The 25514-nt window shown below is 38.0% G+C and overlaps 1 protein-coding gene across 13 annotated transcripts in view; it reads left to right on the forward strand.

Moving 5' to 3' along the window:
* The window catches only part of PIGN (phosphatidylinositol glycan anchor biosynthesis class N), a 137449-nt gene that overhangs the window by 89428 nt on the left and 22507 nt on the right, over positions 1–25514 (forward strand). For 10 of the 13 annotated variants that reach the window (XM_043540213.1, XM_037893283.2, XM_037893279.2 and 7 more), the window contains 10 exons: positions 153–332; positions 5067–5206; positions 6151–6250; positions 6371–6463; positions 8153–8244; positions 11747–11858; positions 17413–17521; positions 20542–20644; positions 21663–21765; positions 23953–24039. In XM_043540213.1, the coding sequence (XP_043396148.1) occupies positions 153–332; positions 5067–5206; positions 6151–6250; positions 6371–6463; positions 8153–8244; positions 11747–11858; positions 17413–17521; positions 20542–20644; positions 21663–21765; positions 23953–24039 (1119 nt within the window). Of the gene's footprint in view, positions 1–152; positions 333–5066; positions 5207–6150; positions 6251–6370; positions 6464–8152; positions 8245–11746; positions 11859–17412; positions 17522–20541; positions 20645–21662; positions 21766–22902; positions 23005–23402; positions 23831–23952; positions 24040–25514 lie in introns of those variants that run through there. The other 3 variants (XR_006288737.1, XM_037893285.2, XM_037893287.2) reach the window with 3 other exon arrangements.

Below are 25514 nucleotides of genomic sequence, written 5' to 3' on the forward strand. Positions count from 1 at the left end.
GGACAACACATCTCAAAGAATTCCAGTTACTGTAAGGTAAGCAACTTTTCTTTGCTATATGTTTTCTTGGTAAATTTATTTTATGAGTATGTTCTACCTGATTATATTGTAAATTGTTGTGATATATATATATATTCTATTTTTCTCTGAAGGTATCTCTTTGCAAAACCCTGATTAGCCTTGCTTTGGAAGGACTGTCATATTACCATACTTACGACAGATTGTTCTTGGGCATAAGTGTTGTCATGGGTTTTGTGGGCTGGACATCTTATGTGATTTTGCTGATTGTCAAGACACATACTAGTCTGACTAGGAGTACCCAGGATAATAAGGTAGGTTGAAATATGCAGTGATGTTGCTGGCTGGTTAATTAGCAATTTATACATACATAGTATCATTTGTACAAAAACAGTAGACCAATTGGTACCCCCACAAGCAAAGCTGGAGTAAAAGATCCTTGCCAGCAGAAACTACTTGTAGTTTGAGGGAAATCTCCCTCACCAACCTTCAGGTACGGTTCAGGACATCTGAAAAGACGGGCCATTGTGTAATGTATGAGGAGGATACCTGGACAGATCCCATTGCTTCTAGTTGCAATAGGTTTGTAGTTCACTGCAACTGTGTTGTACATTGATTCATTAAAGTCAAGAAATACAGACCATGTATCCATATTTAACCAGGTCAGTCTACACATCAGTGGAGACTCTGTTAGCTTTTTCATGACACTGCTCTTTTCCCTCCTCTTTACCAGGTCTCTTTTGTTCTTTTTTATTATAATTTTACTGAGATGAATTTCAGTCATAGGTTCTCTGACTGTGTTTTCAGTATTTCCCACTGCTTGTCGTTCATGACAATGCATTAGAAATGTAGTATAGATGTATTAAAGGAAAACTGCTTGTATTTTGCTCAGTCACATTCTGAAACCACACTCTGACACGTTTCTTTCCATGTACAGTATTGGGCAATGTATTTGGAAATGAAGGCTTAATTCTCCCTAATATTGGCCTTTCTAATTTAATGCTAATGATAGCCATTTTGCTGGTAATGCTGTATGAGGTAGGAGAATATAAACTAACTTCTCCCTTTTTTCATCTTGGCTTAACATCAGAAGAACATAGCTGTGTAAATATATATTCACCCTTAATTCTAATTATTTAACATTAAAATATCTTGTGATTGTTAATCCAGACTTCAGACTTCTATTATATATATATTTTTCTTTCTAATAAAGGCAAAAAGAAAATCATCTTACATTTAATTTCTTTTTTACTCCTCTGTGGCAATTTAAAATTAGATTTTTCTGAAGCTGAACAATTCCATTTTGGCATTTGCAAAGCATATAACCTGTTCCACTAGAAGACTTTAGTTTTTGTTTCACAGATCAGCCCTCTCTTTTTGTCTTGCACTCTCACTCCTGATTTGCAGTGCATCAGAGATACAGAAAGTATATTTAGAAATAAACAAGAATGACTTTGATTGCTACCAAGTACAGATGCTTAGGAAATCATCTTTTTCATTCAGTCATCAGGAAAAGAAAAGACCTTTAATCTGAAAAGGTGAACAGAAAATTTTTACTAAAAGAAGGTTAACACCTTCAAAAAAATCTTTCAATATTTATTTCAGAATAAAAAGGCTTGTTTCATTTTTTAATGTAAATGAGCATCCGTGCTCAATTAGCACTTCTAGTAAATTACTGTGAGAAAATTCCTATAGTGAAAAAACCCAGACCTTTTACTGTCTGTGGACTGAAATGAGATATTCTTAGCATTTAATAAAATGGATCAAACAAAATGGAAAAATATTGAGAAATACAATACTACATAACTTCAAAAAAGGTTTTTTGTTATCAAGTATCTGAGAAAGTATTCAAAAACACTGGTTATAAACAAACAAATTCAAACAAACAAATATTAATAGCTCTTTAAACAAAAACATTGTATTTTCTTTTTTTAATCAGTGTAAAATTGTTTTAGAATTGAAAATTGGTATTCATAGTTACCATTGTGACAGGGTAGGGCCAGATGGCTACAGGAGAGTGATAGAAGGCAGATATATTAGCCCCAGGTTAAGTAGGTCCCTTTTCCCTGAGTCAGGTAACAAGGAAAGTTCCAGAACAATCAGAAACTTTCTGGAAACAGTTAAGGCAGACAGGCTGATTAGAACACCTGCAGCCAATCAAGAATCTGCTAAAATCAACTAAGGCAGGCTAAGAGGGCACCTGGGTTTAAAAAGGAGCTCACTTCAGTTTGTGGTGCGTGCGAGGAGCTGGGAGCAAGAGGTGCAAGAAGCTGAGAGTGAGAAGGCATACTACTGGAAGACTGAGAAGTATAAGCATTATCAGACTTCAGGAGGAAGGTCCTGTGGTGAGAATAAAGAAGGTGTTGGGAGGAGGCCATGGGGAAGTAGCCCAGGGAGTTGTAGCTGTCACACAGCTGTTTCAGGAGCCACTGTAGACAGCTTCAATCCACAGGGCCCTGGGCTGGAACCCTGAGTAGAGGGCGGGCCCGGGTTCCCCCCATCCCCCCAACTCCCTACTTGATACCGGAGGAGTTGACCTGGACTGTGGGCTCCACCAGAGGGGAAGGTCTCTGGTCTGTTCCCCGATCCACTAGGTGGATCATCAGAGACTACGGGGATTGTTCTTCTTCCTTTTCCCCATGCTGGCCAGTGATGAGACTACCTGAGTGAACGGCAGATTTGAGCCATGAAAGTGGCCAAACTGAGGGCTGCTGTGAACCTCTGAGGTAAGCAAATCCGCCAATAAGTGCAGGACCCACCAAGGCAGAGGAGGAACTTTGTCACACCATATGTTTATGGGATCCATAGAATAAAGTCAAGTTTTATGTTTAATTATTCTTGTAAAAGAAATTAAAGAGCCTTTTGTATCCATAGTCTGCAGATTTTCACATATTGTAGTAACCAGCTTTTTCCAGTAGAACCATTTCTTTCAGTTCAGACATACAATTAGTGGTTGATGGTGAGAGCTCTGCTTTCCACCATAAAGTCATTAGCTTTATGGCTAGTATCAAAGCTACATGAAGAAATTGTTCTGTGTAATTAGACTATAATGGGCAAATAAGCTACCCATATCACAGTTTTATGATCTTATGGAGCTGGTTCTAGACTCTGGCTGGCTAATAGGACTGTTTACATTAATCATCTCCTAAAACTGTGTGTGGCTTTTCATGCTCCTCACGAAAACACTTCCCCTTAAAACAATGTGTTACTTAATTTAGGAAGAATTCTAGGTTTATCAGTTTTTCCTATTTTTAAACATCCACCGAAAATGTAAATCTCCTTTCACCTGCAATTTGGAACCAAGTAGTGGAGCCAAAAGATCTATTTTAACATTTGTGATAGAATGAGTTGCATTAGGTCAGTTTTCAATGTGACATATCTTATCCAAACTTAATATGACATAACATGCCAGAAATTCTATTTTTAAAAGTCATTTAGATCTGATACTTCCCATCAGCTTAGAGAGAGACAGTTTTATGTCAACTACAGGGGAAAGAAGAGGAATGAATGTTTTACATTAGCTACCTGGACTCCTCTCCCCTACATGTTTAATACGTTTGCATATCCCACTATATATTTTTACTCCTCAAAGAAGTTGACACAACTTATAGAAGAAAAACAATAGATAGGGTCATTGGGGTTTTTTTAGGCTTTGTCAGCATATAATGTACCAAAGACTGCCCTTGGATGCTAAGGCTTTTGCATGTTATGTCAAGTTGTAATGGGCTTCAGAACAAAAATATTTAATAAAACTTTAACCTTTCAAATGTCAGAATGTTCCCAGACTACACTGAGTGGTTCTTGAATCAGTGTAAATAAAAGCTGTGACAAGAAAGGAAAATGCTTATTTAATGTTCTTCTTTGTAGACATAGAAGTGATGATGTACACTAGTGCTATTTTAAGTGTAACCTACCAGTTTAGAAAATTTCATCCATTTCTAAGTGTACATCAGAGTTTTATATTTTCTGAAATTCCTCTTTCGTACAGGCACTTTATTCCACAATAAATAAGCATGATAGAACAATCTGCATTCTCTCTTACATACTAAAAGGAATATTCTCTTTAGGTTATAAATTCTTTGGCAAAGCCCAATTGTTTTTAAATCATTAACAGGGCTAGCTCTGTGTAGAAGCTTTTAAACAATAGTCACTTATAGCTACCTCTTGTCTATAGTCTTATACTTAGATTTTAAGCTCTTCGGGGCAGGGCTCATCTTTTTTGTGATGAGTTTCTGCAGTTGCTAGCGCAATGGGGCTAGGGCTTCTAGGAGCTTTCACAATACAAATAAAAATAGCCATGTCCCTTGATTTCTTGTATGAACATCAAAATCCAAAAAGGTTTAGAAAAAAGAGGATTAATATCAAATAAATTAATTTCAACAAATAAATGCAAACTTGAAGCCTCTTCTTGCAGACGTGCCTTACACAGGAAAACCTTACTCACATAAGAAAAGGCTGTGGAGAATCAGTTCATAGTTCCTGAAAAGAGTGCTGGATTTTTCAATAGTAATTAAAGAATTTTATTCCAGTTCGATAACTGAAGTTTTTTCTCCTACTAATTTCTTACACAAAAGAAACAAATGTGCACATGGAATTTTACGTTGAAACCTTTGGACATAGTAAATGTTATGCAAACTTGGGTGCTAAAATTTATTTTTCTAAATGCATATTTAGACACCTAAATAGAAGTGTCCTTATTTTCCAAAATATTGAGTAATTGTAACTCCCTTTGATATTTAAGTACTTGTGCATGCACAGATCAGTGTTGTATGTACCAGTTTGTGCACACTCATTTTTTCACGTGCACTTTACTGTAAGTCCTTTTGCTTGAAAATTTAGCCCTACATGTCTAAATGCCACTCCTAAATATTTTTCTGCCTGGAAACAGTATACATTGAGCTGATGAGCTGCCTTGTACATTAGTGTAGCTGCTTTCTTGGAATAGTGTTTAATGTACTGTGCATCAGATAACTGGGAAACAGTATTCTGGAGTTTGAAATATTAGAGTATTGTTTCAGGAATGTTTATATAAATCATTTGCATTTCAGGCATCTACTGTTCTCCTCTTGTATGGTTTTGCAGCTACTGGAGTATTAATAGCTTTTTTCCTGCTGATTCAAACCTGTCCGTGGACATATTACATATATTGTCTGTTACCGGTACCAGTATGGTATGCAGTTGTGAAAGAGTAAGTAAAGAATCAAGCTGTTTCATAAACTCCTCTCACTCCTCTTCTACGCCCCCCCTCCCTTTGTTGACAATCAAATTATGCAAAATCATTGAGAAATGTTTTTCTTCCTTTTATGAAGTATTCATTTTCCAGGACATTCTAGGACATTCTTGTTTATCGCTCCCTAGCAGTTGGAGTGGGGTTTCCAAACTGACAGCTATATTTGGCCCTTCTAGTAGATACCTCTTCTACTTGGAAATTTTTTCGACCAGTAAAAATGGTCTTATACTCTCAAAAACAAAATAACATTGCAGGGTGTGGGAGAAGCTGCCTCTAGAGTATAGCCTCTGGAGCAAGTTTCTGATGTGTTGGAGAGGAATTTGTAGAAACTGATTTCATAAGTTGGACAAAAAAATTTTCAGTGATTTTTCAAACTAAGTCCGATCCTCCAATGTGCTGAACACCAGCACCATTCAGAATCAGGTCTAATTCTGCAAAATTGGTTGGTGGTTCTGGCCTATGCTGAAAAAATGCTCTCGATTATGGAAATATTTGTAAGTTTGCGGTTGCCGTTACCTGCCTGACATATTGGTTACCTGCCGTTACCTGCCTGACAAATACATTTTTGTATTATTCAAAGAAAACTGGACAAGCTCCTGTTGGCTTTTAGTAATGACCTGTTTAATTAGACACTAATAAAGCTAACCAGGCATATTTTTTGTCAACGCTCTTGAATTTTGTTGTCAGTTTCAGTGGATGCTGAACTTAATGTAAATATTCTTAAACTCAGTAATCTATACAGGTGAAGGTAGTTCTGATGGTTTTAAAATAGTGTGTAAAGTTAAAAAAATGAGGGCTGCTTCTGAGCACTTACACTCTTAAAACTCCTAATTTATGGCAGTGATCCTGTCTAATTTGTTTAACTAAAGATAATGATTATCCTGTGCTATCTTCCTAAACAGATTCAGAGTTATTCAAGACCTTGTGTCATTGCTCTTGGTATTTCCTCTGGGTCAGTCTATTGGATTCTTAGGAGCTGGTGCTCTGGGAATTGAAATATTAGTAAGTACTTAATTACTATGTATTTATAAAGGACCTCATTGCTAGCTTTTTATTTGCTTGAGGAAATGTTGCTTTTATTAGAGTTTTGTTTTTCATTTTCTTATTGAAATTTTTTACTAGGTTTTCAGCTTTTTCTACCGCTCTACACTTACTGTTGGTCTCATTGCCTTTGCTGGCTGGCCATTGATCACACGACTGTGGGCTCAAGCAAAGGTACAGTAATGCTTTGCCAAAAGGCATTAAATTGATTGGTAGTTGGTTACCTTTTAGTAAATGGTTGGTCTCCTCTTTTGGACTGTGGTCTCCTAATTCTTGTTCCTGTAATGCACTTCCTGTTATCACTATAATGGCTGACATCAAGCAGAGCAAGATAATGCCATGTTTCCCAGATCTATTGATGTTACAGTTTTACAGGCCAAGCAGTAAGGGTGCTGACCGACCAGTGCTGCCATGACACTTGACTGAAAGCTTATCTTGACAGTAGTGTATCTGCACTGCTTTTGGTAGTTACCGTAATGGGCCAGCAAATTGGTTGGGAAATCCAAGTTTTCTGCTGAAGTCTAGTGTCCCAGTTAGCTGTGGCATGCTGCCATCCTGTTTTCAGGCTAGCTTCAGCATTACCAGTGTTCAGTTGTTGTATTCTATGATGTAATAATTATAAGTGCTTGGGATAAAATCCCACGAAAGTAGTCATGAAACATGCACAGATATTTTACTAAAATGTAACAGTTTTATAAACATTGAGGTCTTTAGAGGAAGCTTACAATGATTAGCCACAATACTGTAGGCATGTAGCTATTTAATAAATACAAATATTTCTTGAAAATTAATGTTTAAAATAGCTATTATAATAATCTGTTGCTGTTTCACTATCTCGGTAACCAAATAGTGTGCCTCGTCTCACCTCTGAAGCTGCCATTGTGCTAATGTTTCCCAGCAAAAACTCTAGTCTGGTGCTGTAGGGTGGGAGTCAGGTGGCACAGTTTCTTTCCACTTGAATGCATGGGAAAGCTGCAGCTTTCGATGTCCGCCATCACTGTTACTTTATTCAGAAACCTTTTTAATCCAAGAAACACTGCAAATTTTAAATTTTAAAATGTATTATGACAACCTGAAAAATCCTTGTTTTCTCTTGTATTCAAATGAGAGAGATTCCTGAGTCTTGCTCTGCATTATAAAACTGTCCAGGTGGCAGCTTTCTATTTGACTTTTCATAATTTTTAATTGTATTTAAGACAATTAATGATTACTCGTTCTTCTGAGTAGTTATAGTGTAGAACAGGAATCGGCAACCTTTGGCACGTTAGGGAAAGCCGCTGGCAGGCTGGGATGGTTTGTTTACCTGCAGCGTCTGCAAGTTCAGCCGATTGCAGCTCCCACTGGCCATGGTTTGCCACTCCAGGCCAATGGGGGCTGCAGGACATGGCGGCCAGGCCTGCACCGCTTCCCGCAGCCCCCATTGGCGTGGGACGGCAAACCTGTGTAGAACATCTGTGATCATATTAGTTTTATTGGGATCTCATCTTGCATTTCACTCATTTCCATAAAGTTATAGATAAACCCAGTTTTCTGAGTAACAAGTTGTGCTCAAAAAGAAAAGGAGTACTTGTGGCACCTTAGAGACTAACAAATTTATTTGAGCATAAGCTTTCGTGAGCTACAGCTTACTTCATCGGATGCATTCAAAGGCCCCAATTCAAGAAAGCACTTAAACACACTTTTACTTTATTTTCCTCTTGATTTCAATAGGACTTTAGAAATTATTTAAATGCTTCCCTGAATCAGGGTCAAATGATATATTATTAGCTCAGTATAGCAAATACAGAAATGTTTTCTTTGTGTAGTCAATTTTGTCTGCAGGCATGATTTCCAAAGATGCTGTTGTTTGTTTCTTTGTTTTAGGTAACAACACTGAGCTGGACTCTATTATGTTTACTCTTGGCAATGTTTCCCTTGATGCCTGTTGTAGGAAGAGAGCCTAATATTTCTCTGGTGTAAGAACATTTTTTTGATTAAAGCTCTTTATTTTTCCATTTAATATTCACAAATTTAGGCTGAGTTTTGTCATAGGTGAACAACTGTATTATTGAAAACCAGCTGAGGCAGATATTGAATTTAAACAATGTGATCATAGATGCCTTAGTTATTCATTAATGTGAATGAGAATAGACTTTTAATTTTCCTGCATTACTTCAAAGAAAGATACATCCATTTGCTTAGCACAGTGTTCTGTAATTTCATGTAGAGAGAAGCTTTTCTCACTTAATAAAAAGTGCAACTAGTATGTGAAAATACAGGAATTAATTAAAGGAGGATATTCGTTTGGGTGCAAACATGGTAAATAGCATTGACAAACTTGAAGAAGCATTTATCCAAAAACAATTTGTTTTGACATTATCTTTTTTAATTCCCATATCTAATTTTAAGTAATTTGTCATTGAATAAAAGTCTGTAGCTAATGAAGTACTCACATTAATGGGATGGATTTTTTTTTTTCTCTTTTAGTCTGTGCATCTAGCTTTTCTTTGTTGTTTTCCTATTTCCTTTCCTCCTTGATTCTCTCTTTGGCTTCTCCTTCCCATATTGTTCGTTTCCTCCTCTTCTTTCCTTTGTCTCTTCCCCTACTGTGCCATTGTCAGTTTTTTCTTGTGCACTTCTATTTCCATCATTCACTCCATTCTCATTGCCAACTACCACTTAATCTTGCAGGCATCACCTCTCACCACTGATTGGCCCAGCATGGTTTGGTTAGATGTAGTATAGAACTTAATGCAGAGAAAGAAAATGCTTGATTTGAACTTGACACAACACTTCTTTCCCTGCTCGACACATTGTGCCTAGTGGAATCATTTTAGCATGATGTCACTGTGCTTGAGTAAGAGGTGCCGTTAGAGCTCTGATACCTGGGTAAGCAGCATGATGTTTGGAAGGTGGGGGAAGAGCTATGATCCTAAATATTTTCAGAGGTATTGATGCTTTTCCCAAACGTAATTCCAACACTGCTCATTCAGTTTTAGTCCATCCTACCAGATTTTTGATCCAACCCTTCCCCATCTACTGCCCACCCACTCAACTTTTGGCATTGTGGTAGGCATTTTAGGAATATCTATGAGGATTTTTCACTCCTTGTTAGCATCTTTTGGCTGCATATGTAAGCATACATTTCCTCCAATCCAGTCTAGTTCATTCTTTTTTTTTTTTAAATGCACTTTGGATTCTATCCACTACTCTGCTCCTCCAGTCACTCCAGTTTTCTTCTCTCCCTGCTTTTTCATTGCAAGTGATCCCTAATGCAACTGGCACTTGCTGGGTATCCTTTTGGTCCCCCTCCTCCAGTTCTTCTTTACAGCTCTGAAATGTTTTGTGCTTGTCTAAATGTTGTCTTGGGTTTTTTGGATTTTGAAAATATATGTCGCATCTGGGAGCACATGAAGCTAAGGGAAGGAATGGAAGAGAAACTACAAAGATAAATAAACCAGAGCTTCGGTGAGATCCACCTCTGTGAGCAAAATGCACATGTTCTAAGGCTAGGACCACTGCAGCCCTAAATCCAAGATCAAGTTTCCTTCAGTAATTTGAAAACTCAAACTAGGTAGCCCTCATGTATTTCAATATTGGTTATTATCAGTACCTGAAAGTCATTACATGATGGCAATTCAGTGGCCCCATCCCCCTTATCCCATAATTGCTTACTTTGCCTTTGCTGGGGACCTTGTCAAAGGCTTTCTGAAAGTCCAAGTACACTGTACCTACTGGATCACCCTTGGACACATTTGTTGACCCCCTCCTTCAAAGAATTCTAGTAGATTGGTGAGGCATGATTTCCACTTACAAAAGTGGTTTTGTATCATGTTCATCTATGTGTCTGATAATTCTATTCTTTACTATAGTTTCAACCAATTTGCCTGTTACTGAAGTTAGTCTTACTGGCCTGAAAATATCCAGGATCATCCCTGGAGCCTTTTTTAAATATTGGTGTCACATTAGCCATCCACCAGTCTGACTTAAGCTGATTTAAGCAATAGGTTATGTACTACAGTTGTAAGTTCTGCTGTTTCCTAACTGATTCCTTCAGAACTCTTGGGTGTTTCCTGGTGATTTACTACTGTTTAATTTATCACTGTGTTCCAAAACCTCCTCTATTTACACCTCAATCTGGGACAGTTCCTCAGATTTGCCACCTAAAACGAATGGCTCAGGTGTGGGAAACTTCCGCACATTCTCTGCTGTGAACACCAATGCAAAGACTTCATTTAGCTTCTCCACAATGGCCTTGTCCTCATTGAGTACTCCTGTAGCACCTTGATCGTCCAGTGGCCCCACTGATTGTTTGGCAGGCTTCCTGCTTCTGATGTACTTAAAATTTTGCTGTTAGATTTTGTGTCTTTTTCTTGTTGCTCTTCAAATCCTTTTTTTTTTTTTTTTTTTTTTTGGCCTGACTAAATATACTTTTACATTTGACTTGCCAGTGCTTATGCTCCTTTCTATTTTCTTCAGTAGGATTCGACTTCCAGTTTTTAAAGGATGTCTTTTTTTGCCTCTGACTGCCTCTTTTACTCTGTTGTTTAGCTGTGGTGGTATTTGTTTATCCATGGTGGTGGGTTTTTTAGTCCTCTTACTGTTGTTGTTTTTTTCATTTGGGATGTACATATAGTTTGAGCCTGTATTATGATGATTTTTAAAAGTTTCCATTCAACTTGCAGGCATTTCACTCTTGAGACTGTTCCTTTTAATTTCTGTTTAACTAGCCCCCTCATTTTTTCATCATTCCCCTTTTGTAAGTTAAATACTACTGTGGTGGGTTTCTTTGGTATTTTGCCCCTTACAAGGATGTTAAACTTAACTACATTTATGACTAAATGGAGAACTTCAGTTGTCACTGTTGTCAGTCAAGCTCTTTTAATTTTCATTCATTTTTATAACAGTAAAATAAAACAAAACTTAGATTATTCTGTTCAAGTGAGTTGAAACCATCTTTTAAGAAAAAAGAAATTCTCATATGATGAATAGTGACATTCTTTCTATCAGAATCAGACTGTTGTATTACCACTAATTTATATTATCATTTAAATGCAATTTCTTAATGTGACCCAAAAAACCTTGAAGCAAATTACTTTAAATCACAGATCTTTGTAATTCAACTCCTAGACTTGCAAAGAAAATAGTTCAAAGAAAGCGAAGAATGATGGGTGTTATGTTAACATGATGAACAAGAGACATAAACAAAACAAAGACCTAGGATAGAGAAAAAAGAAGGCCACAGTGAATGTTTATGGATGACAAGCCTTCAAAAAACATCTGTCACATCATTAATTTTAACCCCTTAGCTCTGGTTTCCCAAAGATGGGTTGTAGATGCTTTCTGACTGTTTCTAGCTGTAATTTTGTAACATGACTAGTTTCATTCCTGTGAGAAAAATCCTATGGGAAAATCATTCTTATGAGAATTTTATAAAGAGGGACATTTTAATAATTGTTTTGTTTGTTTGTTTAACAGAACAGTAGCAGGTTTGGTGATTCTCCTGATCTCTTCCTTCTCCCTGGCATCTCTTTGTAAAAGCAGAAATAAATATGTGCCTAAGAAAGATCTGACAATACTCCTTTTTCAGGTCAGTTGCTAATTTTCAATACATTTGAATGTTGCAAAATAATCTTTATATGTATATTTGTATGTACTGTCTAAGGACCCAGTTCTGCAAACTGCATCAAGAGGTTCTGTTTATTATCAGGAGTTATCCAATTGACTGCTTTTTTATTTATGGTAGTAAGTACTTTTAAATATGGTAATGTTTGCAGTATCAGATACTCATTCTCTGTATATGTATATTGATGCGTATATATAGATACGTACACACACACACACACACATGCACACATTTGCATACGTTTATATGTCTTCCTCTTTAAGGTCAATGTCTTACCCTCAATCCACATGTGTAACTTCCAGTGACCTTTGTGTAAACTGCATTCGCTGATCCAAGGACACAGTATGGTCCTAAGGGTTTATCTTTTTGATTTCTGACTTGAACTTGAAGAATAGCATGAATCTGTAATCTAGTTCTTTTCTGCTGGTTAAAACCATTTCTTTTATCGTGGCCAAAGTTGAGAATTACCTATGGCTTTCTGAAATTGGTGGGTATTTCTTTCACAATATATGTTAATTATAAATTACAGGAAGGATTTTGAAATTTTGCGCGTCTGTTGTCTTCATTTTAAACCTATTACAGCATTTGTCCCCCACCCCACCCCCGACTTAAGTTCTAATAGTTTTTTTTAAGCCTTATGAATGATTTTAAGTTGTTGAAATTTCTTACTGACCTAAACAATGCGTTCAGTACATCATGGAGTTAAGCTTGAAGACTGAACAGTACAGATTAAAAAACACCAAAAAATCAGGTGCCTAAAATGCCTCTTTAAAATATGTGGTGCTTATGTGTACAAAGGTAACATTTTTTGCCTCTTTGGCTCAATGCCATGAAAAGAAGTGTGTGAATTTCTAGGGCTACTTTTTGTAGTTCCACATTTAAACATTTAACATTCTCATAACTGTCATTTGGCAGGCAGTGGATCGCTCAGTGGCATGTCTCAAAACAAGTGCTGTAATACCCCAGTCACTGGAAATGCTGCCTTATAGGGTAGTTCATTTGGGCTAGTGGAGGATCCTGTATACAAGCGGACCTGGAGTTAGAAGGGAAAGAAAACGCCAGACCACGTGTGAGCCAGATAAGAGAATTCAGGAAATTCTGCCCACTCCCAGAACACTTGATTGCATCAGCAACTTTTGTCTGGTTGTTCAGTGAAGACCTTCAGGAGCTCCCCAAGTTGCCCCTTGAGTAGTGGTTCCTTCCTTTCATTGATAACTAATCAGTAGTCTCCATTAGATCTTACTTCAAAATCTCCCCAGTCTCTCTCCAAAGGCAGGAGGGACCAAGTCCTTGGTTCTCATCCCTTCATTCTTCCTCAGAGTGTGAGAAAGGAGAGATTAATTCAGATTTGGATTTGGAAAAGCAGATTGCAGAGACCTTGCACAGACTTTCACAAATCTTTCTTTGTTGTTAAAAATGTATTAGTTGCTATGAAGCTGTAGGCGCTCAAAAGGAAAAAGGATTTCAGAAGACTGCTAGTGTTCCTGGAAGATGAGAAACAGCTTTACCTGTTCACCCCTCTGCACAGAATCTTGAAGACACACCTCCGTCACTCTGGGCTCCAAAGTACCTCTTCCTATATCGTCTCCAAACTGTACAAGCTCAATAGTAGCTTCCAGCTTCTTGGAGCATGTTCCTGCTTCTGTTCAGGTGGATCTGTCAGAGACGACGGCTTCTCCTCTCCTGGTCCTGTTTTCCTAGTCTGGGTGCCCTAAATCCTGTCACTCATCCTTTGCCTCTTTCTCTTAGGTGACAGTTTTGCTGGAAGAACAGGAGCTAGAGGCTATGTGCACCCCATTTTGAGTCTTTTGACTTCAACTGACTTAAAATTTCTTGCGGTGATTACTTCTGCCTGTCATTTGGTTAAGACAACTGCTCTTTCATGCCAGGAACCCTATAATGCTCTCCACAAGGGCATGGCAGATCTTTTTATTTGCTTGAGCTTACTGCTGCAGGTTGTTTTGAAATTTCATCTGAATGAGGATGTCTTCCCTCCCAGTGTGTGCCATAACCCAAATGAAAGATTGGGCATAATTTATACTTCTGTAGGACCTTTAAAGCTTTTCTACATAGGAACCAATCATTACAGTATGTCATAGAACTGACTTGCCCAAGTGGATCAGGACTAGCATCTTGAAAGCTGAGGTAACATATCTGGAGAGGATCAAGGCTTATTACATCCGGTTAGTTGCCCGTTCTTTGTCAGAAGGATACCCAGCCTTAGTGGATGAGTTTTGGAACTTCGTGATTCTTGTATACTTTCGTGAATTATGGCATTTGGGTAGAGAGTGCCCAGACTGAAGAAATCTTAGGGGATCAACCTTCTTTATTAAGGTGGGGGACTGAAGATTCAAATATCTTCTTCCCACTCGTTTCCCGTTCCAGTACATCCTATCTTCTTAGTCCACTGTTTACTGCAGATGCTGCCACTGTGACCATTTCCCTCCCTCTGTTTAGGTTGGCACTTTGATGTAGGACCCTGCAGTCTGGCTTTGTCTTATGGCACATTTCTTCCCTTACCATTTAGATTTTTGAGCTGCTGTGAGCTTAGGCACTTGTAGCCTTCCATGCCTGCAGACAGCATGGATTTTTGAGGGATAAGGAGTCCACTGGTGAACTGCTCGACCTTTTGTCAGCTAGGATCTTTGGAGTGGTGGGGTGGCAGACAGGCCTTGGTGGCCTACTTCTCTACTTCAGCAGGAAAGATCCATGTGGAGGCTTGGTGCCACCTATGTCAATAGGTTCACTGGGGGAAGCTGCTATCGGCTTTTCTGCAATCTGGCAACAGGAGTCTCAGGGTAGGTAAAAACAGTGACAGCATGTATTTTATCTCCAGTAGCATCCTTGCTGTCAGCCCACTCCTTCCCCTCTGGCAGCAGGATAATTCTCAAAGATAGACCCTTTGTTCAACTCCTGAGCCCTATTTCTGGATTGACTTCAGTTTTAGACCTAATTCTCCGGCTTGACACAATTCACTGTTCATTTGAGCTATAAAGTACTAATTACTCCTTATAAAGATAAAAACTGCAAACAAGGATTTGCTGTTGATGGTGTTAGACCATAAATTTCATTTTTAGTTGCACTTTGTTCAATATAGAGATTAGAGTATTGTCTTTTTTTATTACGGTTTTGTGTTTAAAAAATCAATAATCATAAGACTTCAGGAATGGGAAAAAATGTGGGATGCTTATTGTTTGCCAACTATACAGTGTTTACTGAATCTCTTAAAATTCTCTAACTGGAGTGCACATTAGTTTAAATTAATCACAGAGGTGTCACAGCAGATTTGTATACAGAAGCCAGTGTAGTACAGGAAGCTGTTTTGTCCATTTGTTACTAACATGGGGCTCAGTTATGGCTTCTAAGAGACCTGATTTTCATGTGGATGTGAAGGTATCACATTCCCTGTGAAAAGGATAAACTATTAATCTCATTTTACAGATGGGGAAATTAACGAAGACTGTGACTTGATTAAGGCCACAATAGAAGTCATTGTCAATGCTGGCTTAGAACACAGGAATTCTTGGCTACCAGTCTTAGGCTTACTCCACGGTCTCTTTTGCACCATTCTCTTTCCTTGTGGCTATAGATCATGTTGGTTGCTTAGCAGGCAAACTGCCTCAGTTGCTGTCTGGGAGGGGGCACCAATAGTAGTAGCTCAGGTACTAACTTCTTTACCCCTGAATTGGTCTGGTATCCTCTCAGAAGCTGAGATCTGTGGCTGTGTTTTTCACAGACCCCAAAGGCCAGCCCTGAGCAGCTGTAGGGGCTGGGATCATGAATAACCTGTGAGCTTTAGGAAAAATCAAGGACAAGCTTTTCAACTCTAGCTCTGGGTTTACATTTTCAAAGTTGTCTTCACAAGTGCTGGAAACTTTTTTTTTTAAATGAAAGCTGCAACGAGCCTGAACTCTTTTATGTCTCCAGAATTAGGTATTCCCAGAAGCTTTGATGCCACTTTGACACCATTTTGGCAGGTTTACTCACTTGCTCAGGTCACTACAGAGGTGTGAAGTGTACACTCTGGGGATTATCCCTTAGTGGGTATGATTTGATTTCACCAGTGAGTAGGGCATAGCTGAAAGGCAGCCAGATCCCTAGGGCACAAAATTATTTTCCAAGAAGAATATTAAAGGGAAGGGAGGTTATCAAGCTGCTCTAAATCCTGCAAATGTTTTCCAGTGTATGGATGCTTGACTGAGATGATCCTCTGAGCCTTTTGAGGTCTACCACTTATTACTAGCCAGTACAGATATATGCAGAAATATCTCTTGTATACTCTTATGGCCTGATTTAAAAATGATGAAAGTAAATAGGTCCTGCAGATGTTCTGCACTTATGAAAATCAGGGCATAAAAATTCCCTATTATGAAGCATGAAATTTTTGCAATTACCACTAGATGTCACTGTGTATGGCTTGTGAATGTCAGATATTCAAAGAGTACATTCGGCAAGGAACAATAAGCAATACTGTGACCTAATAATTAGCATCTCTCTTTAGGGTGACCAGATGTCCCAATTTTATAGGGACAATCCTGATTTTTGGTTCTTTTTCTTATATAAGCTCCTTTTACCTTCCACCCCCCCGTCCCGATTTTTCACACTTGCTGTCTGGTCACCCTGTCTCTCTTTCACTTGTCTTAATATCATTTAAATCTCATATTGTTTGTAAAACGCCTAGCACTGTGTTGCTGAACCTGATTTTGCCTTTTAGCACTACCACAATATTGCTTCTATATAATAATAAATGAAATTCTAGTTGGGATGATTTCTTTGATTCATTGTTGTCTTGCTCCAAAGTAACACAGCCATCTTTAGTTAGGTCATAGAGGAGTTTTCTTGTGTTATTTTATAGCTATCTGACAGCAAATCAAAGGACACCAATCTTTAAAGAATAGACAGTTCAAGAAATTAACCTCTTGTATCCTAGTAGTTCCTTCTCTCTTTGCATTTCCCATCCTGATTTTTGCTGGTGGTGCTGGGGGGGAGTAGATTAAAAATGAATCCCACCTTCAGCACGGCAGGACTCCTCCATCCACTTGTATAGCTTTTTATATACACCTAAGTAAAACTAAATGTCAACAGGGGAAACTGATGGCTTAGTAGACTTTGAATGCAAGAGATAAGTAGAGCCATTTTTCTTGTAATTAGAATGAAAGCCCAAGATTTATAGGGCAGAGGTAAGGACAAACGTTAAGGACTCATTAGAACTGAGTATAAAACAATGTGCTAAATACTCTTGCTTGATGATCCACTGTAAGTACTTCTCGGATCTGTAAAGATAAGAACACAAAAGGTACCTCTGTTGTTATAAATCTTTATTTTAATATTTCATATTTAAATCTATCTTGCTCTCATATTCTCCCTCCTCCCTTTTCTTATAATGATTCGGTTTGATCTGGGCGAGGCAGTTATGCAAGTGTGAAACAACAGTTTACATAGTCTTCATTTAGTTTAGGAGAACCCACCAGATTAACTGTCTGTTTTTATTAGTCTGAATTTTTTTTTTTCCTTTTAGATGCTGAACATAGCACTTTCAACATATGTTGTGAACAGTACCCACAACAGTCTTCATCATAAGCAGGGACTGCCTGTAATTAATCAAATCATTAGTTGGACAACACTAGGTAAGGAGACCTTCTATCCAGATCCAGTTTACAGATAACTTTCAGGAAAAGGAGAAGAGATTTTTTTCCCATGATCTTTGCACTAACTTTTTTCATGTAATTTTGCACAGTTTTTTAAATTTTGTTTTATAACTAATTTTGACAACACCATACTTTAAATTTATGTAGCTCAAAAGTAATTCTTGCTCAAAATCTAGGCCTGTTTTTATTTTAAAAATTGGTTACATTTTCTCTGTGAAATATGAAACAATAAAATGTTCTACAAAAATGGCTCATGTTTAAGTTCATAATGAAATGTGGAAAACCTTGAGTTATAAGTAATTTTTATTTTATGAAAGTTTTGCAGAGCTCTGTATGCCTTTTTAAAAATTAATTACACAGATTTTTTTTTTTTTTTTACTTGTAGCCAGGGAAAAGCAATCTAAGACAGTTTACATGCAAAACAGTTAATAAAGCAAAGTGGTACAATGTCGTTTCAGGAAAATTATTTGCATCAGCTGTGGTTTCAATTTTTACTGAAACATAACAGCAAAGACAATTAGGTGCATCCGTGAGCGTGTGGTAGAACTGTTCAAAACTGCCTCAGAAAATATTTGTGGTCTGATAGTAGTATATGTTAAACATCTGTTAAAGGCTTAATATCATTATTAAAGGAGCAAACAACATAGAACTCTGTGGATTTTCATATGATCCTAACATTAAGAACCTATGATTACCGTAAGCAGTTGTACTTATTGATACTGTGAAATATAGTAACATGAAACCATCAGTCTTTCTGTTATAAAAGTAATCTCTGTAGTAATCTCCCAATGGATTTTAGGCATTTGTAGATGTTCTGTAGAGGCTGACTCAAAAATTATCTTTATCCACGACTATAGTAATCTAGGAATGTAGGGATTTGTTTCAGAAGTAAATATATCCCATTTAAGGCTTGATATCAATTTTCTGCTAAAACTCAAAACCAAAAATGTAACCTTTGTTTATTACTAGTGTTTTGACCTTTGTTATCTGGTTACTTGATGTTTTACATGCTGTATGCATTTTTATACTGGTGGAATTGCTATATCTTAAAGAGACACTTTCAATTTTAACAATCATGCTTCTGTCTGAACATTATGTACCTAATAGTCTACAAAAAGAAAAGGACTCTGAAACCTGTTACTCTGAAACCTGTCATAATAGTCTACAGTAATACCTAATTAGATTAGTACAACTGAACATTATTAGGGAAAACATGCTTTTCTCATTCTTTTCAATTTTCTTTTGAGCATTTTACAATGCTATCATCGTTTCTCCTGTTTATCTTGTATTGTAAATTAGGCCCCAATTCTGTTGTGAGTTTTGTGTGGGCAAATCGCCACCAGTGAAGAAAACCTTTGAAGTCATTGGGGTCCACCTGCACCAATCTCAGTGCAGGACTGGAGTTTTAGCTAGTTTTCCCTTTTGTGTGTGAATTTTACCCACAGTAGCAAGTGAGAGAACAATATTTTTAAATTGGAAGCGAGTTGGGTAGAGGAGGGTAGATGATCAGAATTACAAGGTAAGACATGCTAGAAATTGCTTCCGCTCATGTGCCTAGAGGATGATGATTGTGGAGTGGGTGGCTATATGACAAAAGTAAAGCTAATTGTACAAAAATTCTTCCATATCCTGTACTACAGATGTGTTGAATATTTCAGCAGAACCATAATATTGTGAATAATCCACATCTCTGAGCGGCATAGTTAAACTGACCTAAGTCCCTCTGTAGACAACACTACGTTGACGGAAGAATTATTTCATTGACCTAGCTGCCGCCTCTCAGGGAGGTGTATTATGTAAGCCAATGGGAGGCGCCCTCCTGTCAGCGTAGATAGTGTAGACAAGCCTTGAGATTCAAGCTGTTCCTATTTGTTTTGCTTTTTTTTGGCTGGACAATGGCTGGGCACTTGAATCCAGTCTCTTCTGGTTGGGGAGGTAGGCAGTGAAGAACTACCTCCTCAACCAGAAGAGACTGGATTCAAGCGCCTAGCAATTGTCTCAGTCAACATATGCTGAAGTTGCACCACAATTACAATTTTCTATATATACACATACATTCATAACCATAACCTGTATATGGATCTCATAATGACGGTTAACTTCAGCAAATTACAAGCTTTTCATAAAAGACCCTACTTGGTATAGTTTTATAGTACAATAACACCGTATTCAGTCAGTTGGTGTAACTACTTATTCTGGGGTTTAAATTTTTCAGTTCTCCCCTTGGGAGTGTCTGGACTCTCATTGTCACACCATCAATGATAATACTTGATTTGATGCTTCAGAGATGTGATAAAAACCATAGTCTGCCAAGCAATCATTCAGTACCATCCATGGTAGGGAAAGGAATCTCTCCTAACATTGTAAAACCATGAATGGGAGTAATCACATGAGAGGGGCAAAATGAGGGCAGGTGCTATGCTCACTTCCTTACTGCAGTCCTGACCTGCAGTGCCCCTGCTCTTTCTTCCTGTTCAGAACCTGCCTTACGCGTAGAATCCCACAAGTGATGATGCAAAGCTGAAAGTGGACTCGACACTCGGTTGAAGAAAGTCACTTGATTCACTAGTGAAATAATTTTGATATTAACCCAGGTCCCAAAAAGGGAGAGGCTTGTTCATTACGGTTTCCCATCTGCCACCAGTAGCTTCTTTAAATATTCCAATTTTTGCTCATTCAACACTGAAAATTGATATTATTTCATATATAAAATGTTTTCAATAGCATTTTCAAAATTTGACAATATCTTCAACAATTAATATGATAGAGAATACAGAATTACTTTAGTAAATGTTAAGAAAAACTAAATAATTTAAATGATAAATTACTTAAATTATTTAGCAAAAGTAACTCCAGAAAACAAACCAGGGCGAATATGATCTGGCTTGAACCTCCATGCATAATATTTGAAAGGTGTGACGTTTTGTCTTTGTAGTGTAAATAGGATAATACATCTCTTATTCTTGTGTTAATGACATATGGTTCTCTGTCTGTTACAGCCTCATCCTTGTTTGTGCCATTACTGAGTCCCACGTTTTTCTTCCAGCGACTGCTTAGCATACTTCTCTCTTTGATGTCACCCTACTTGCTCCTCAGCACAGGGTACTTCCTTTTTAATTACAGCTTGGTGCATCTTGTTCTAATAAAACATTTAAGTGTTGAATGTGAAAAAGTTACTAAATCTGTGAATGTTCTTATAAAGATGGAAAGTTTGTTCCCTAGTAAAATCCACATTTTACCTTTTGAATGAACTACATAAAATGTCTGATAATTCTCTTAGATTACATGCACTTTATATCTCCAACACCCCTCAGGCAGTGGGTTGTAGGATGTGTATACGTACAAAGTTGGACCAAAATAACTAAATTGGATTTAATTTACATCTTTTGTTATTTTGTTGCAAGTTTGTGTGTAGACAGCCCTAAATCCTACAACTACAAAACAAAGGAGCAAAAAACAACGTTCGTGTAATGTCACGCCTCCTTATAAAAAGGACGGTGGTTAAACCTTCTCTAGTGTAGAGAAAGTTGTGGCACATCCTCTAAACAATTCTGGATTGAAGTTAGAAATAGTCCTTGTACCCCTAGATGGAATCTCAACAATTCAGGGTGCTCAAAAACTCACTTGCACCTATAAAGGATCAGAGTTACTAGGTAGTGGAGGGTAGCTTTTAAGACAGTTTGAGCATTCTAGAGCCTTAGTGAACAACAGAGATACCATCCAAACCTTTAAAAAGAAGAGAAATGTTTTTCTATTTATGTTGTTTCAATTTCTTTCTAAAGAAAGTCCATACCAAAGGGTGCCCATCTGAAGCCCTGACATACATTTAAAAACATAATAACATAGAAGTTGCAAAACACAAACTGTCCAAAGCAAATTAACGTCTTCCTCCCATCTTACTGCACGTCAATTGATCTCCAGCCAGTCGACCCCAGCAACTTTAAATTCCCACCGCACATTCCCCTCAGACAAAATTAAAGTATTTTATAGGTCTCTGACATGATATAGTTCAGATTAACAGGGAGTCAATCTCAAAGTACATGCATTATTTATATAATTGAATATGTTATGCTTATGATTGTATGTATATATGTAATATTATGTTAATCATTTTATTCAGATATGAAGCTCTCTTTCCACTGGTATTGTCTGGGTTGATGTTTGCTTGGATATACATGGAAAAAGAAGCATTACAGCACTATGGCGATTCACTTAAAACAAAGGTAGCATTTCAAGACAGTTACTCTTGATTGATTATCAAAAAACTGCTCCACTAGAAAAGTATGAAGTGATTGCCCAGTGATGGCTATAGTTCAGTTTCATCATGGTTTTTCTTCCAGGCACACTAGATTTTTAAAATATCTTTAGTAGTTTCTGTTGAATAGTTTGTAGCAAAGCTCAAGTACATATTCTTTGAGTATGGAAAGCCTATATCTGGTGCCCATCTCATAAGAAAATGTAAAAGAGATTTATAAAATATTTTATTTGATATATTCCATATTAGAGCTATTTCTAAGACCACAGGAAATCAATGTGACTGAAGCAGTATATTCTGTAGGTTAGAGATGGGACCACTGAGTTTAATGCTAATTCAAAATAAGGAGTGAAAGTCCTTCCCAGGATAAGTATAACGTTACTGTCTGTTTTAAAGATGGGAAATTCTAAATAAATAAAATGACTAGCACAGGAGTATTGGTGATGGAGGCTGAAAAGAAATAGTCATTTGATTTCTGAAATTACCCAAAGGAAATATCTGTAGAGTCATTTAATTTCTGCCTGCCTGTCTTTCTTATCAGTGTGGTCTTTTATTTCTGATCAGGCAGACAGGGTGCCGCTAACTGAATTTATGCTAGCAAATTCTCGGATTTTCCCTCAGAAGGGGTTTACACTATGTATCAATATAATTTCCTTGTCTTTGAGATTTATTATGTCAGTGATGCTCTGAACCCATGATCACATCGCGATTCCACTCTTAGTCTAAGCTGCTGTTGTGCCCTTGAATTGGTTAGAACCAAAATGCCTATTACAGAGCTCTCCAGCCATTCTGAGCTGGGCAGGAGATATAATACCATGCCCTCCCTATTTCCCAGGAATCCATCGTCATTGATGATAATTATAGAGAATCAATGGCAAGGATGCTTTGGAATTTGCCAGAGTTATGTAGAGGGGAAGCTACAGTTCTGAGCCTTCACTGCTTTTGTAGTTTATATGTAGTCAACCCAGTGGCATATTGATACCATGTTGAACTACAAACTGGGATAGCAGATTTCAGAGATTAATAATGCCTAAGTCAGGGGGTAAAATTGAGGCAGAAGCATTCACAAGTGATCTGGCAATTACTGTATTTTTTTTACCTGCAGGGATGCAATTTTAAAACTTCAGATACAACATTTATTGATACAAGGCAGAGCATTAGAAATGCAAATGGTGAATATTGTCATTTGTTTACATAACTTAACAAGGTGAGGCTTATATGTATCCCATGGGCCTGTTTCCTTAAATCTTAAATAGTAGAAATCCAAGCATGATGTGAAAGATGCATGGTTTGGGTTCTGCTTATGAGACAATATGAATCGACTATGAATGAAAAGAATATATGTAAGCTTGAGGCTGTGATTCGGTAGCGTTATCATTTTTCCTTTACATTTTGTGACCTTTGTCTTGCTTTCAGTGAGAAGAAATCTTTCACTTTATTTTTCTAGTCTTCTTCAAACAAACAAACAAAAACAAGAACAGCTGTACTACACTACACCTCAAGAGCCCCACTTTAATGTCTGCCAAAAAGTCCTGCATTTAGGAATCCACTCAGGTCTCTGCTGATGTGAGACTATTTTTAAGCAATATGTGGTCTGTATTTCAGATCCACCACATGGGATTTTGCTTTTTCCAATGAAAAGAAGTTCATTGCTGTCTTAAACTCTGAAGACAATTTCTCCCCGAGGTCAAGAGGTGTCATGTCCAGAGCAGAGTAGAGAAGCTGAAGAATCTTTCAGCATCCTCATTCACACCATACCTCACCTTGAGGATAATTGCAGTCTTTATAGTAGGAGATCTTTATCTACCTGTTTTTGTGGGCAGTGAAAATGTATTTTTAAAAAAACACCACCACTTGGGACAGGGGAAAAGAAAACAGATCAAAATAGTAAACCAAAGGTAGGGGAGTTGTTTCTTACCGAAGACAGCATCAGAAGCTCTGCTGGGTTCATTTGATCAATGATCACTCTACTTATACAATATCTTTGTGGCAGACTCACTAAAGTATAGGAAAAGTTTACAAGCTTCATCACAAATGGATCTGTTTGTTCATGGGGAAGTGAGTTAATTCCTCACAGAATCCACTAAAATATATTCTTAGTATCAAAGTGAACCACCTGACATCATGTATTGATTTCTTCTTGCTATCTTCACAGCTTGCTGTTCTCAACTTCTCCTGCTCTACTGATATAACTCAGTTTCGGCAACTCCACCTGGATGACATCCGCAGGTCTTTTTTCTTTGTATCCTTTTGCCTTGTTTGGAAAGCAGTGATTATGACACAGTAATTTAGCTTCCAGTGAAAAGATTGGCCAGTGGCACAATGATGAATTTCAGAATGTACTGTACTTGCTTGGGTTACTGCTGAATTCATACACAAACAGCCTCTTTTAAAGATTTTTAGAAGGTCTTTTCTTGTAAAAGAAGGATTTCTTTTAAAGGCCTTTTTTCTAAATACCAGGCTAATCTTTTGGTTGATCTGCTGATGCACAAGCCGGTTCAAACTGTGCCCACCTGGAACTCCTTTCTTTGTCCCTTGAGAAAGGTTATGCTAAAATTATTCCTGTTTTTATATTATATTATATTATATTACATTATATTATATTATATTTATTTAACATTAAAATATTATAGGACACAAGTTGACCCTCGTGGATGGGATGATAAGCAAACATAGGGCTGGATCCTTCAGACACTAAACATTCCTAAAACTAAATTGTTTCTAATAATCCCCTTCCTCTTTTTTATCATGAAAGCTGGGTAGCTGGGAGAGAGTGATACGATTGTCACTGGGCTGAGGGTAGGTAAGGGAGATTTGGCAGCCAGGGTAGTGAGTTTGTGAATTACAAGAAAGATTAGAGGGTTTTCTAGGAAGAATTAGAATGGGGTCAGTGGGGAAATAGGTTTATCGTAGTGGGTCGGGCTGAGGGAGGAGGAAAGAGAGAGTTAGGACCTCCCATACGTTTTATAACATAAGAAGGAACCTGGCAAGTTTGGCAGCCTGTCTCCTGAGCTTTTGGTTTGTGCTCTACGGAGTACACAGTGCTTTCGTAGCAGGCACCAGTCTGAGCAGGGTGAACCAAAATCCCAAAGCATACAAAGTTTGAATTCGTAGAATGGAGTGCCCCAAAACAAATGTTTCCCATTGTACACACCATCAGTCCCTGTGGAGCCATCCCTGCTGCAGCTGCTGAATCTGCACCTTGCTACCAAATGCTCAACCCCCACCTTCCAGCTTGACCCGCAAAATGTAGTATCACTTCCTATCTCTGAGAGGGCCATGGTCTGCTGGAAGTGGGGCAAGTCTGGGCAGGCCACCGTGAGGAGGGGTGGTGTTGGCGGCCCTCTTGCCCAGTGTGCCCACTCAGATTTGGCCCTGTAGCTCCTCTGTTGTGACAAAGGGGCTGTGGGGCCAAAACTGAGTGCTGTGGCCTCCATGCACGGGAGGCTCACAACACTGCTCTGGTTTGGCCCCGCAGCTCCCCTGTCACACTGGAGGACTGGCGGGACCAAACCTGAGTAGCAGTGGGGCGGCCAGTGCTGCTCCTCCTCTCCGCTGCCAGTGGTATGCCCCGTGCATAACTTGTGTACAGCTCTTGAGTGCCACTGTTGTAGAACCTCAGGGGCCCAGAAGAAAGTCCAGGAGGTCTGATGCTGTCCTTCTGGAGGAAAATCAGAGCTAAGGAAAGAGTGAGCAAATGGTTTTCTGGGTTCAGAG

The sequence above is a fragment of the Chelonia mydas genome, chromosome 2 (genome assembly GCF_015237465.2).
Source record: "Chelonia mydas isolate rCheMyd1 chromosome 2, rCheMyd1.pri.v2, whole genome shotgun sequence".
Taxonomy (NCBI): domain Eukaryota; kingdom Metazoa; phylum Chordata; order Testudines; family Cheloniidae; genus Chelonia; species Chelonia mydas.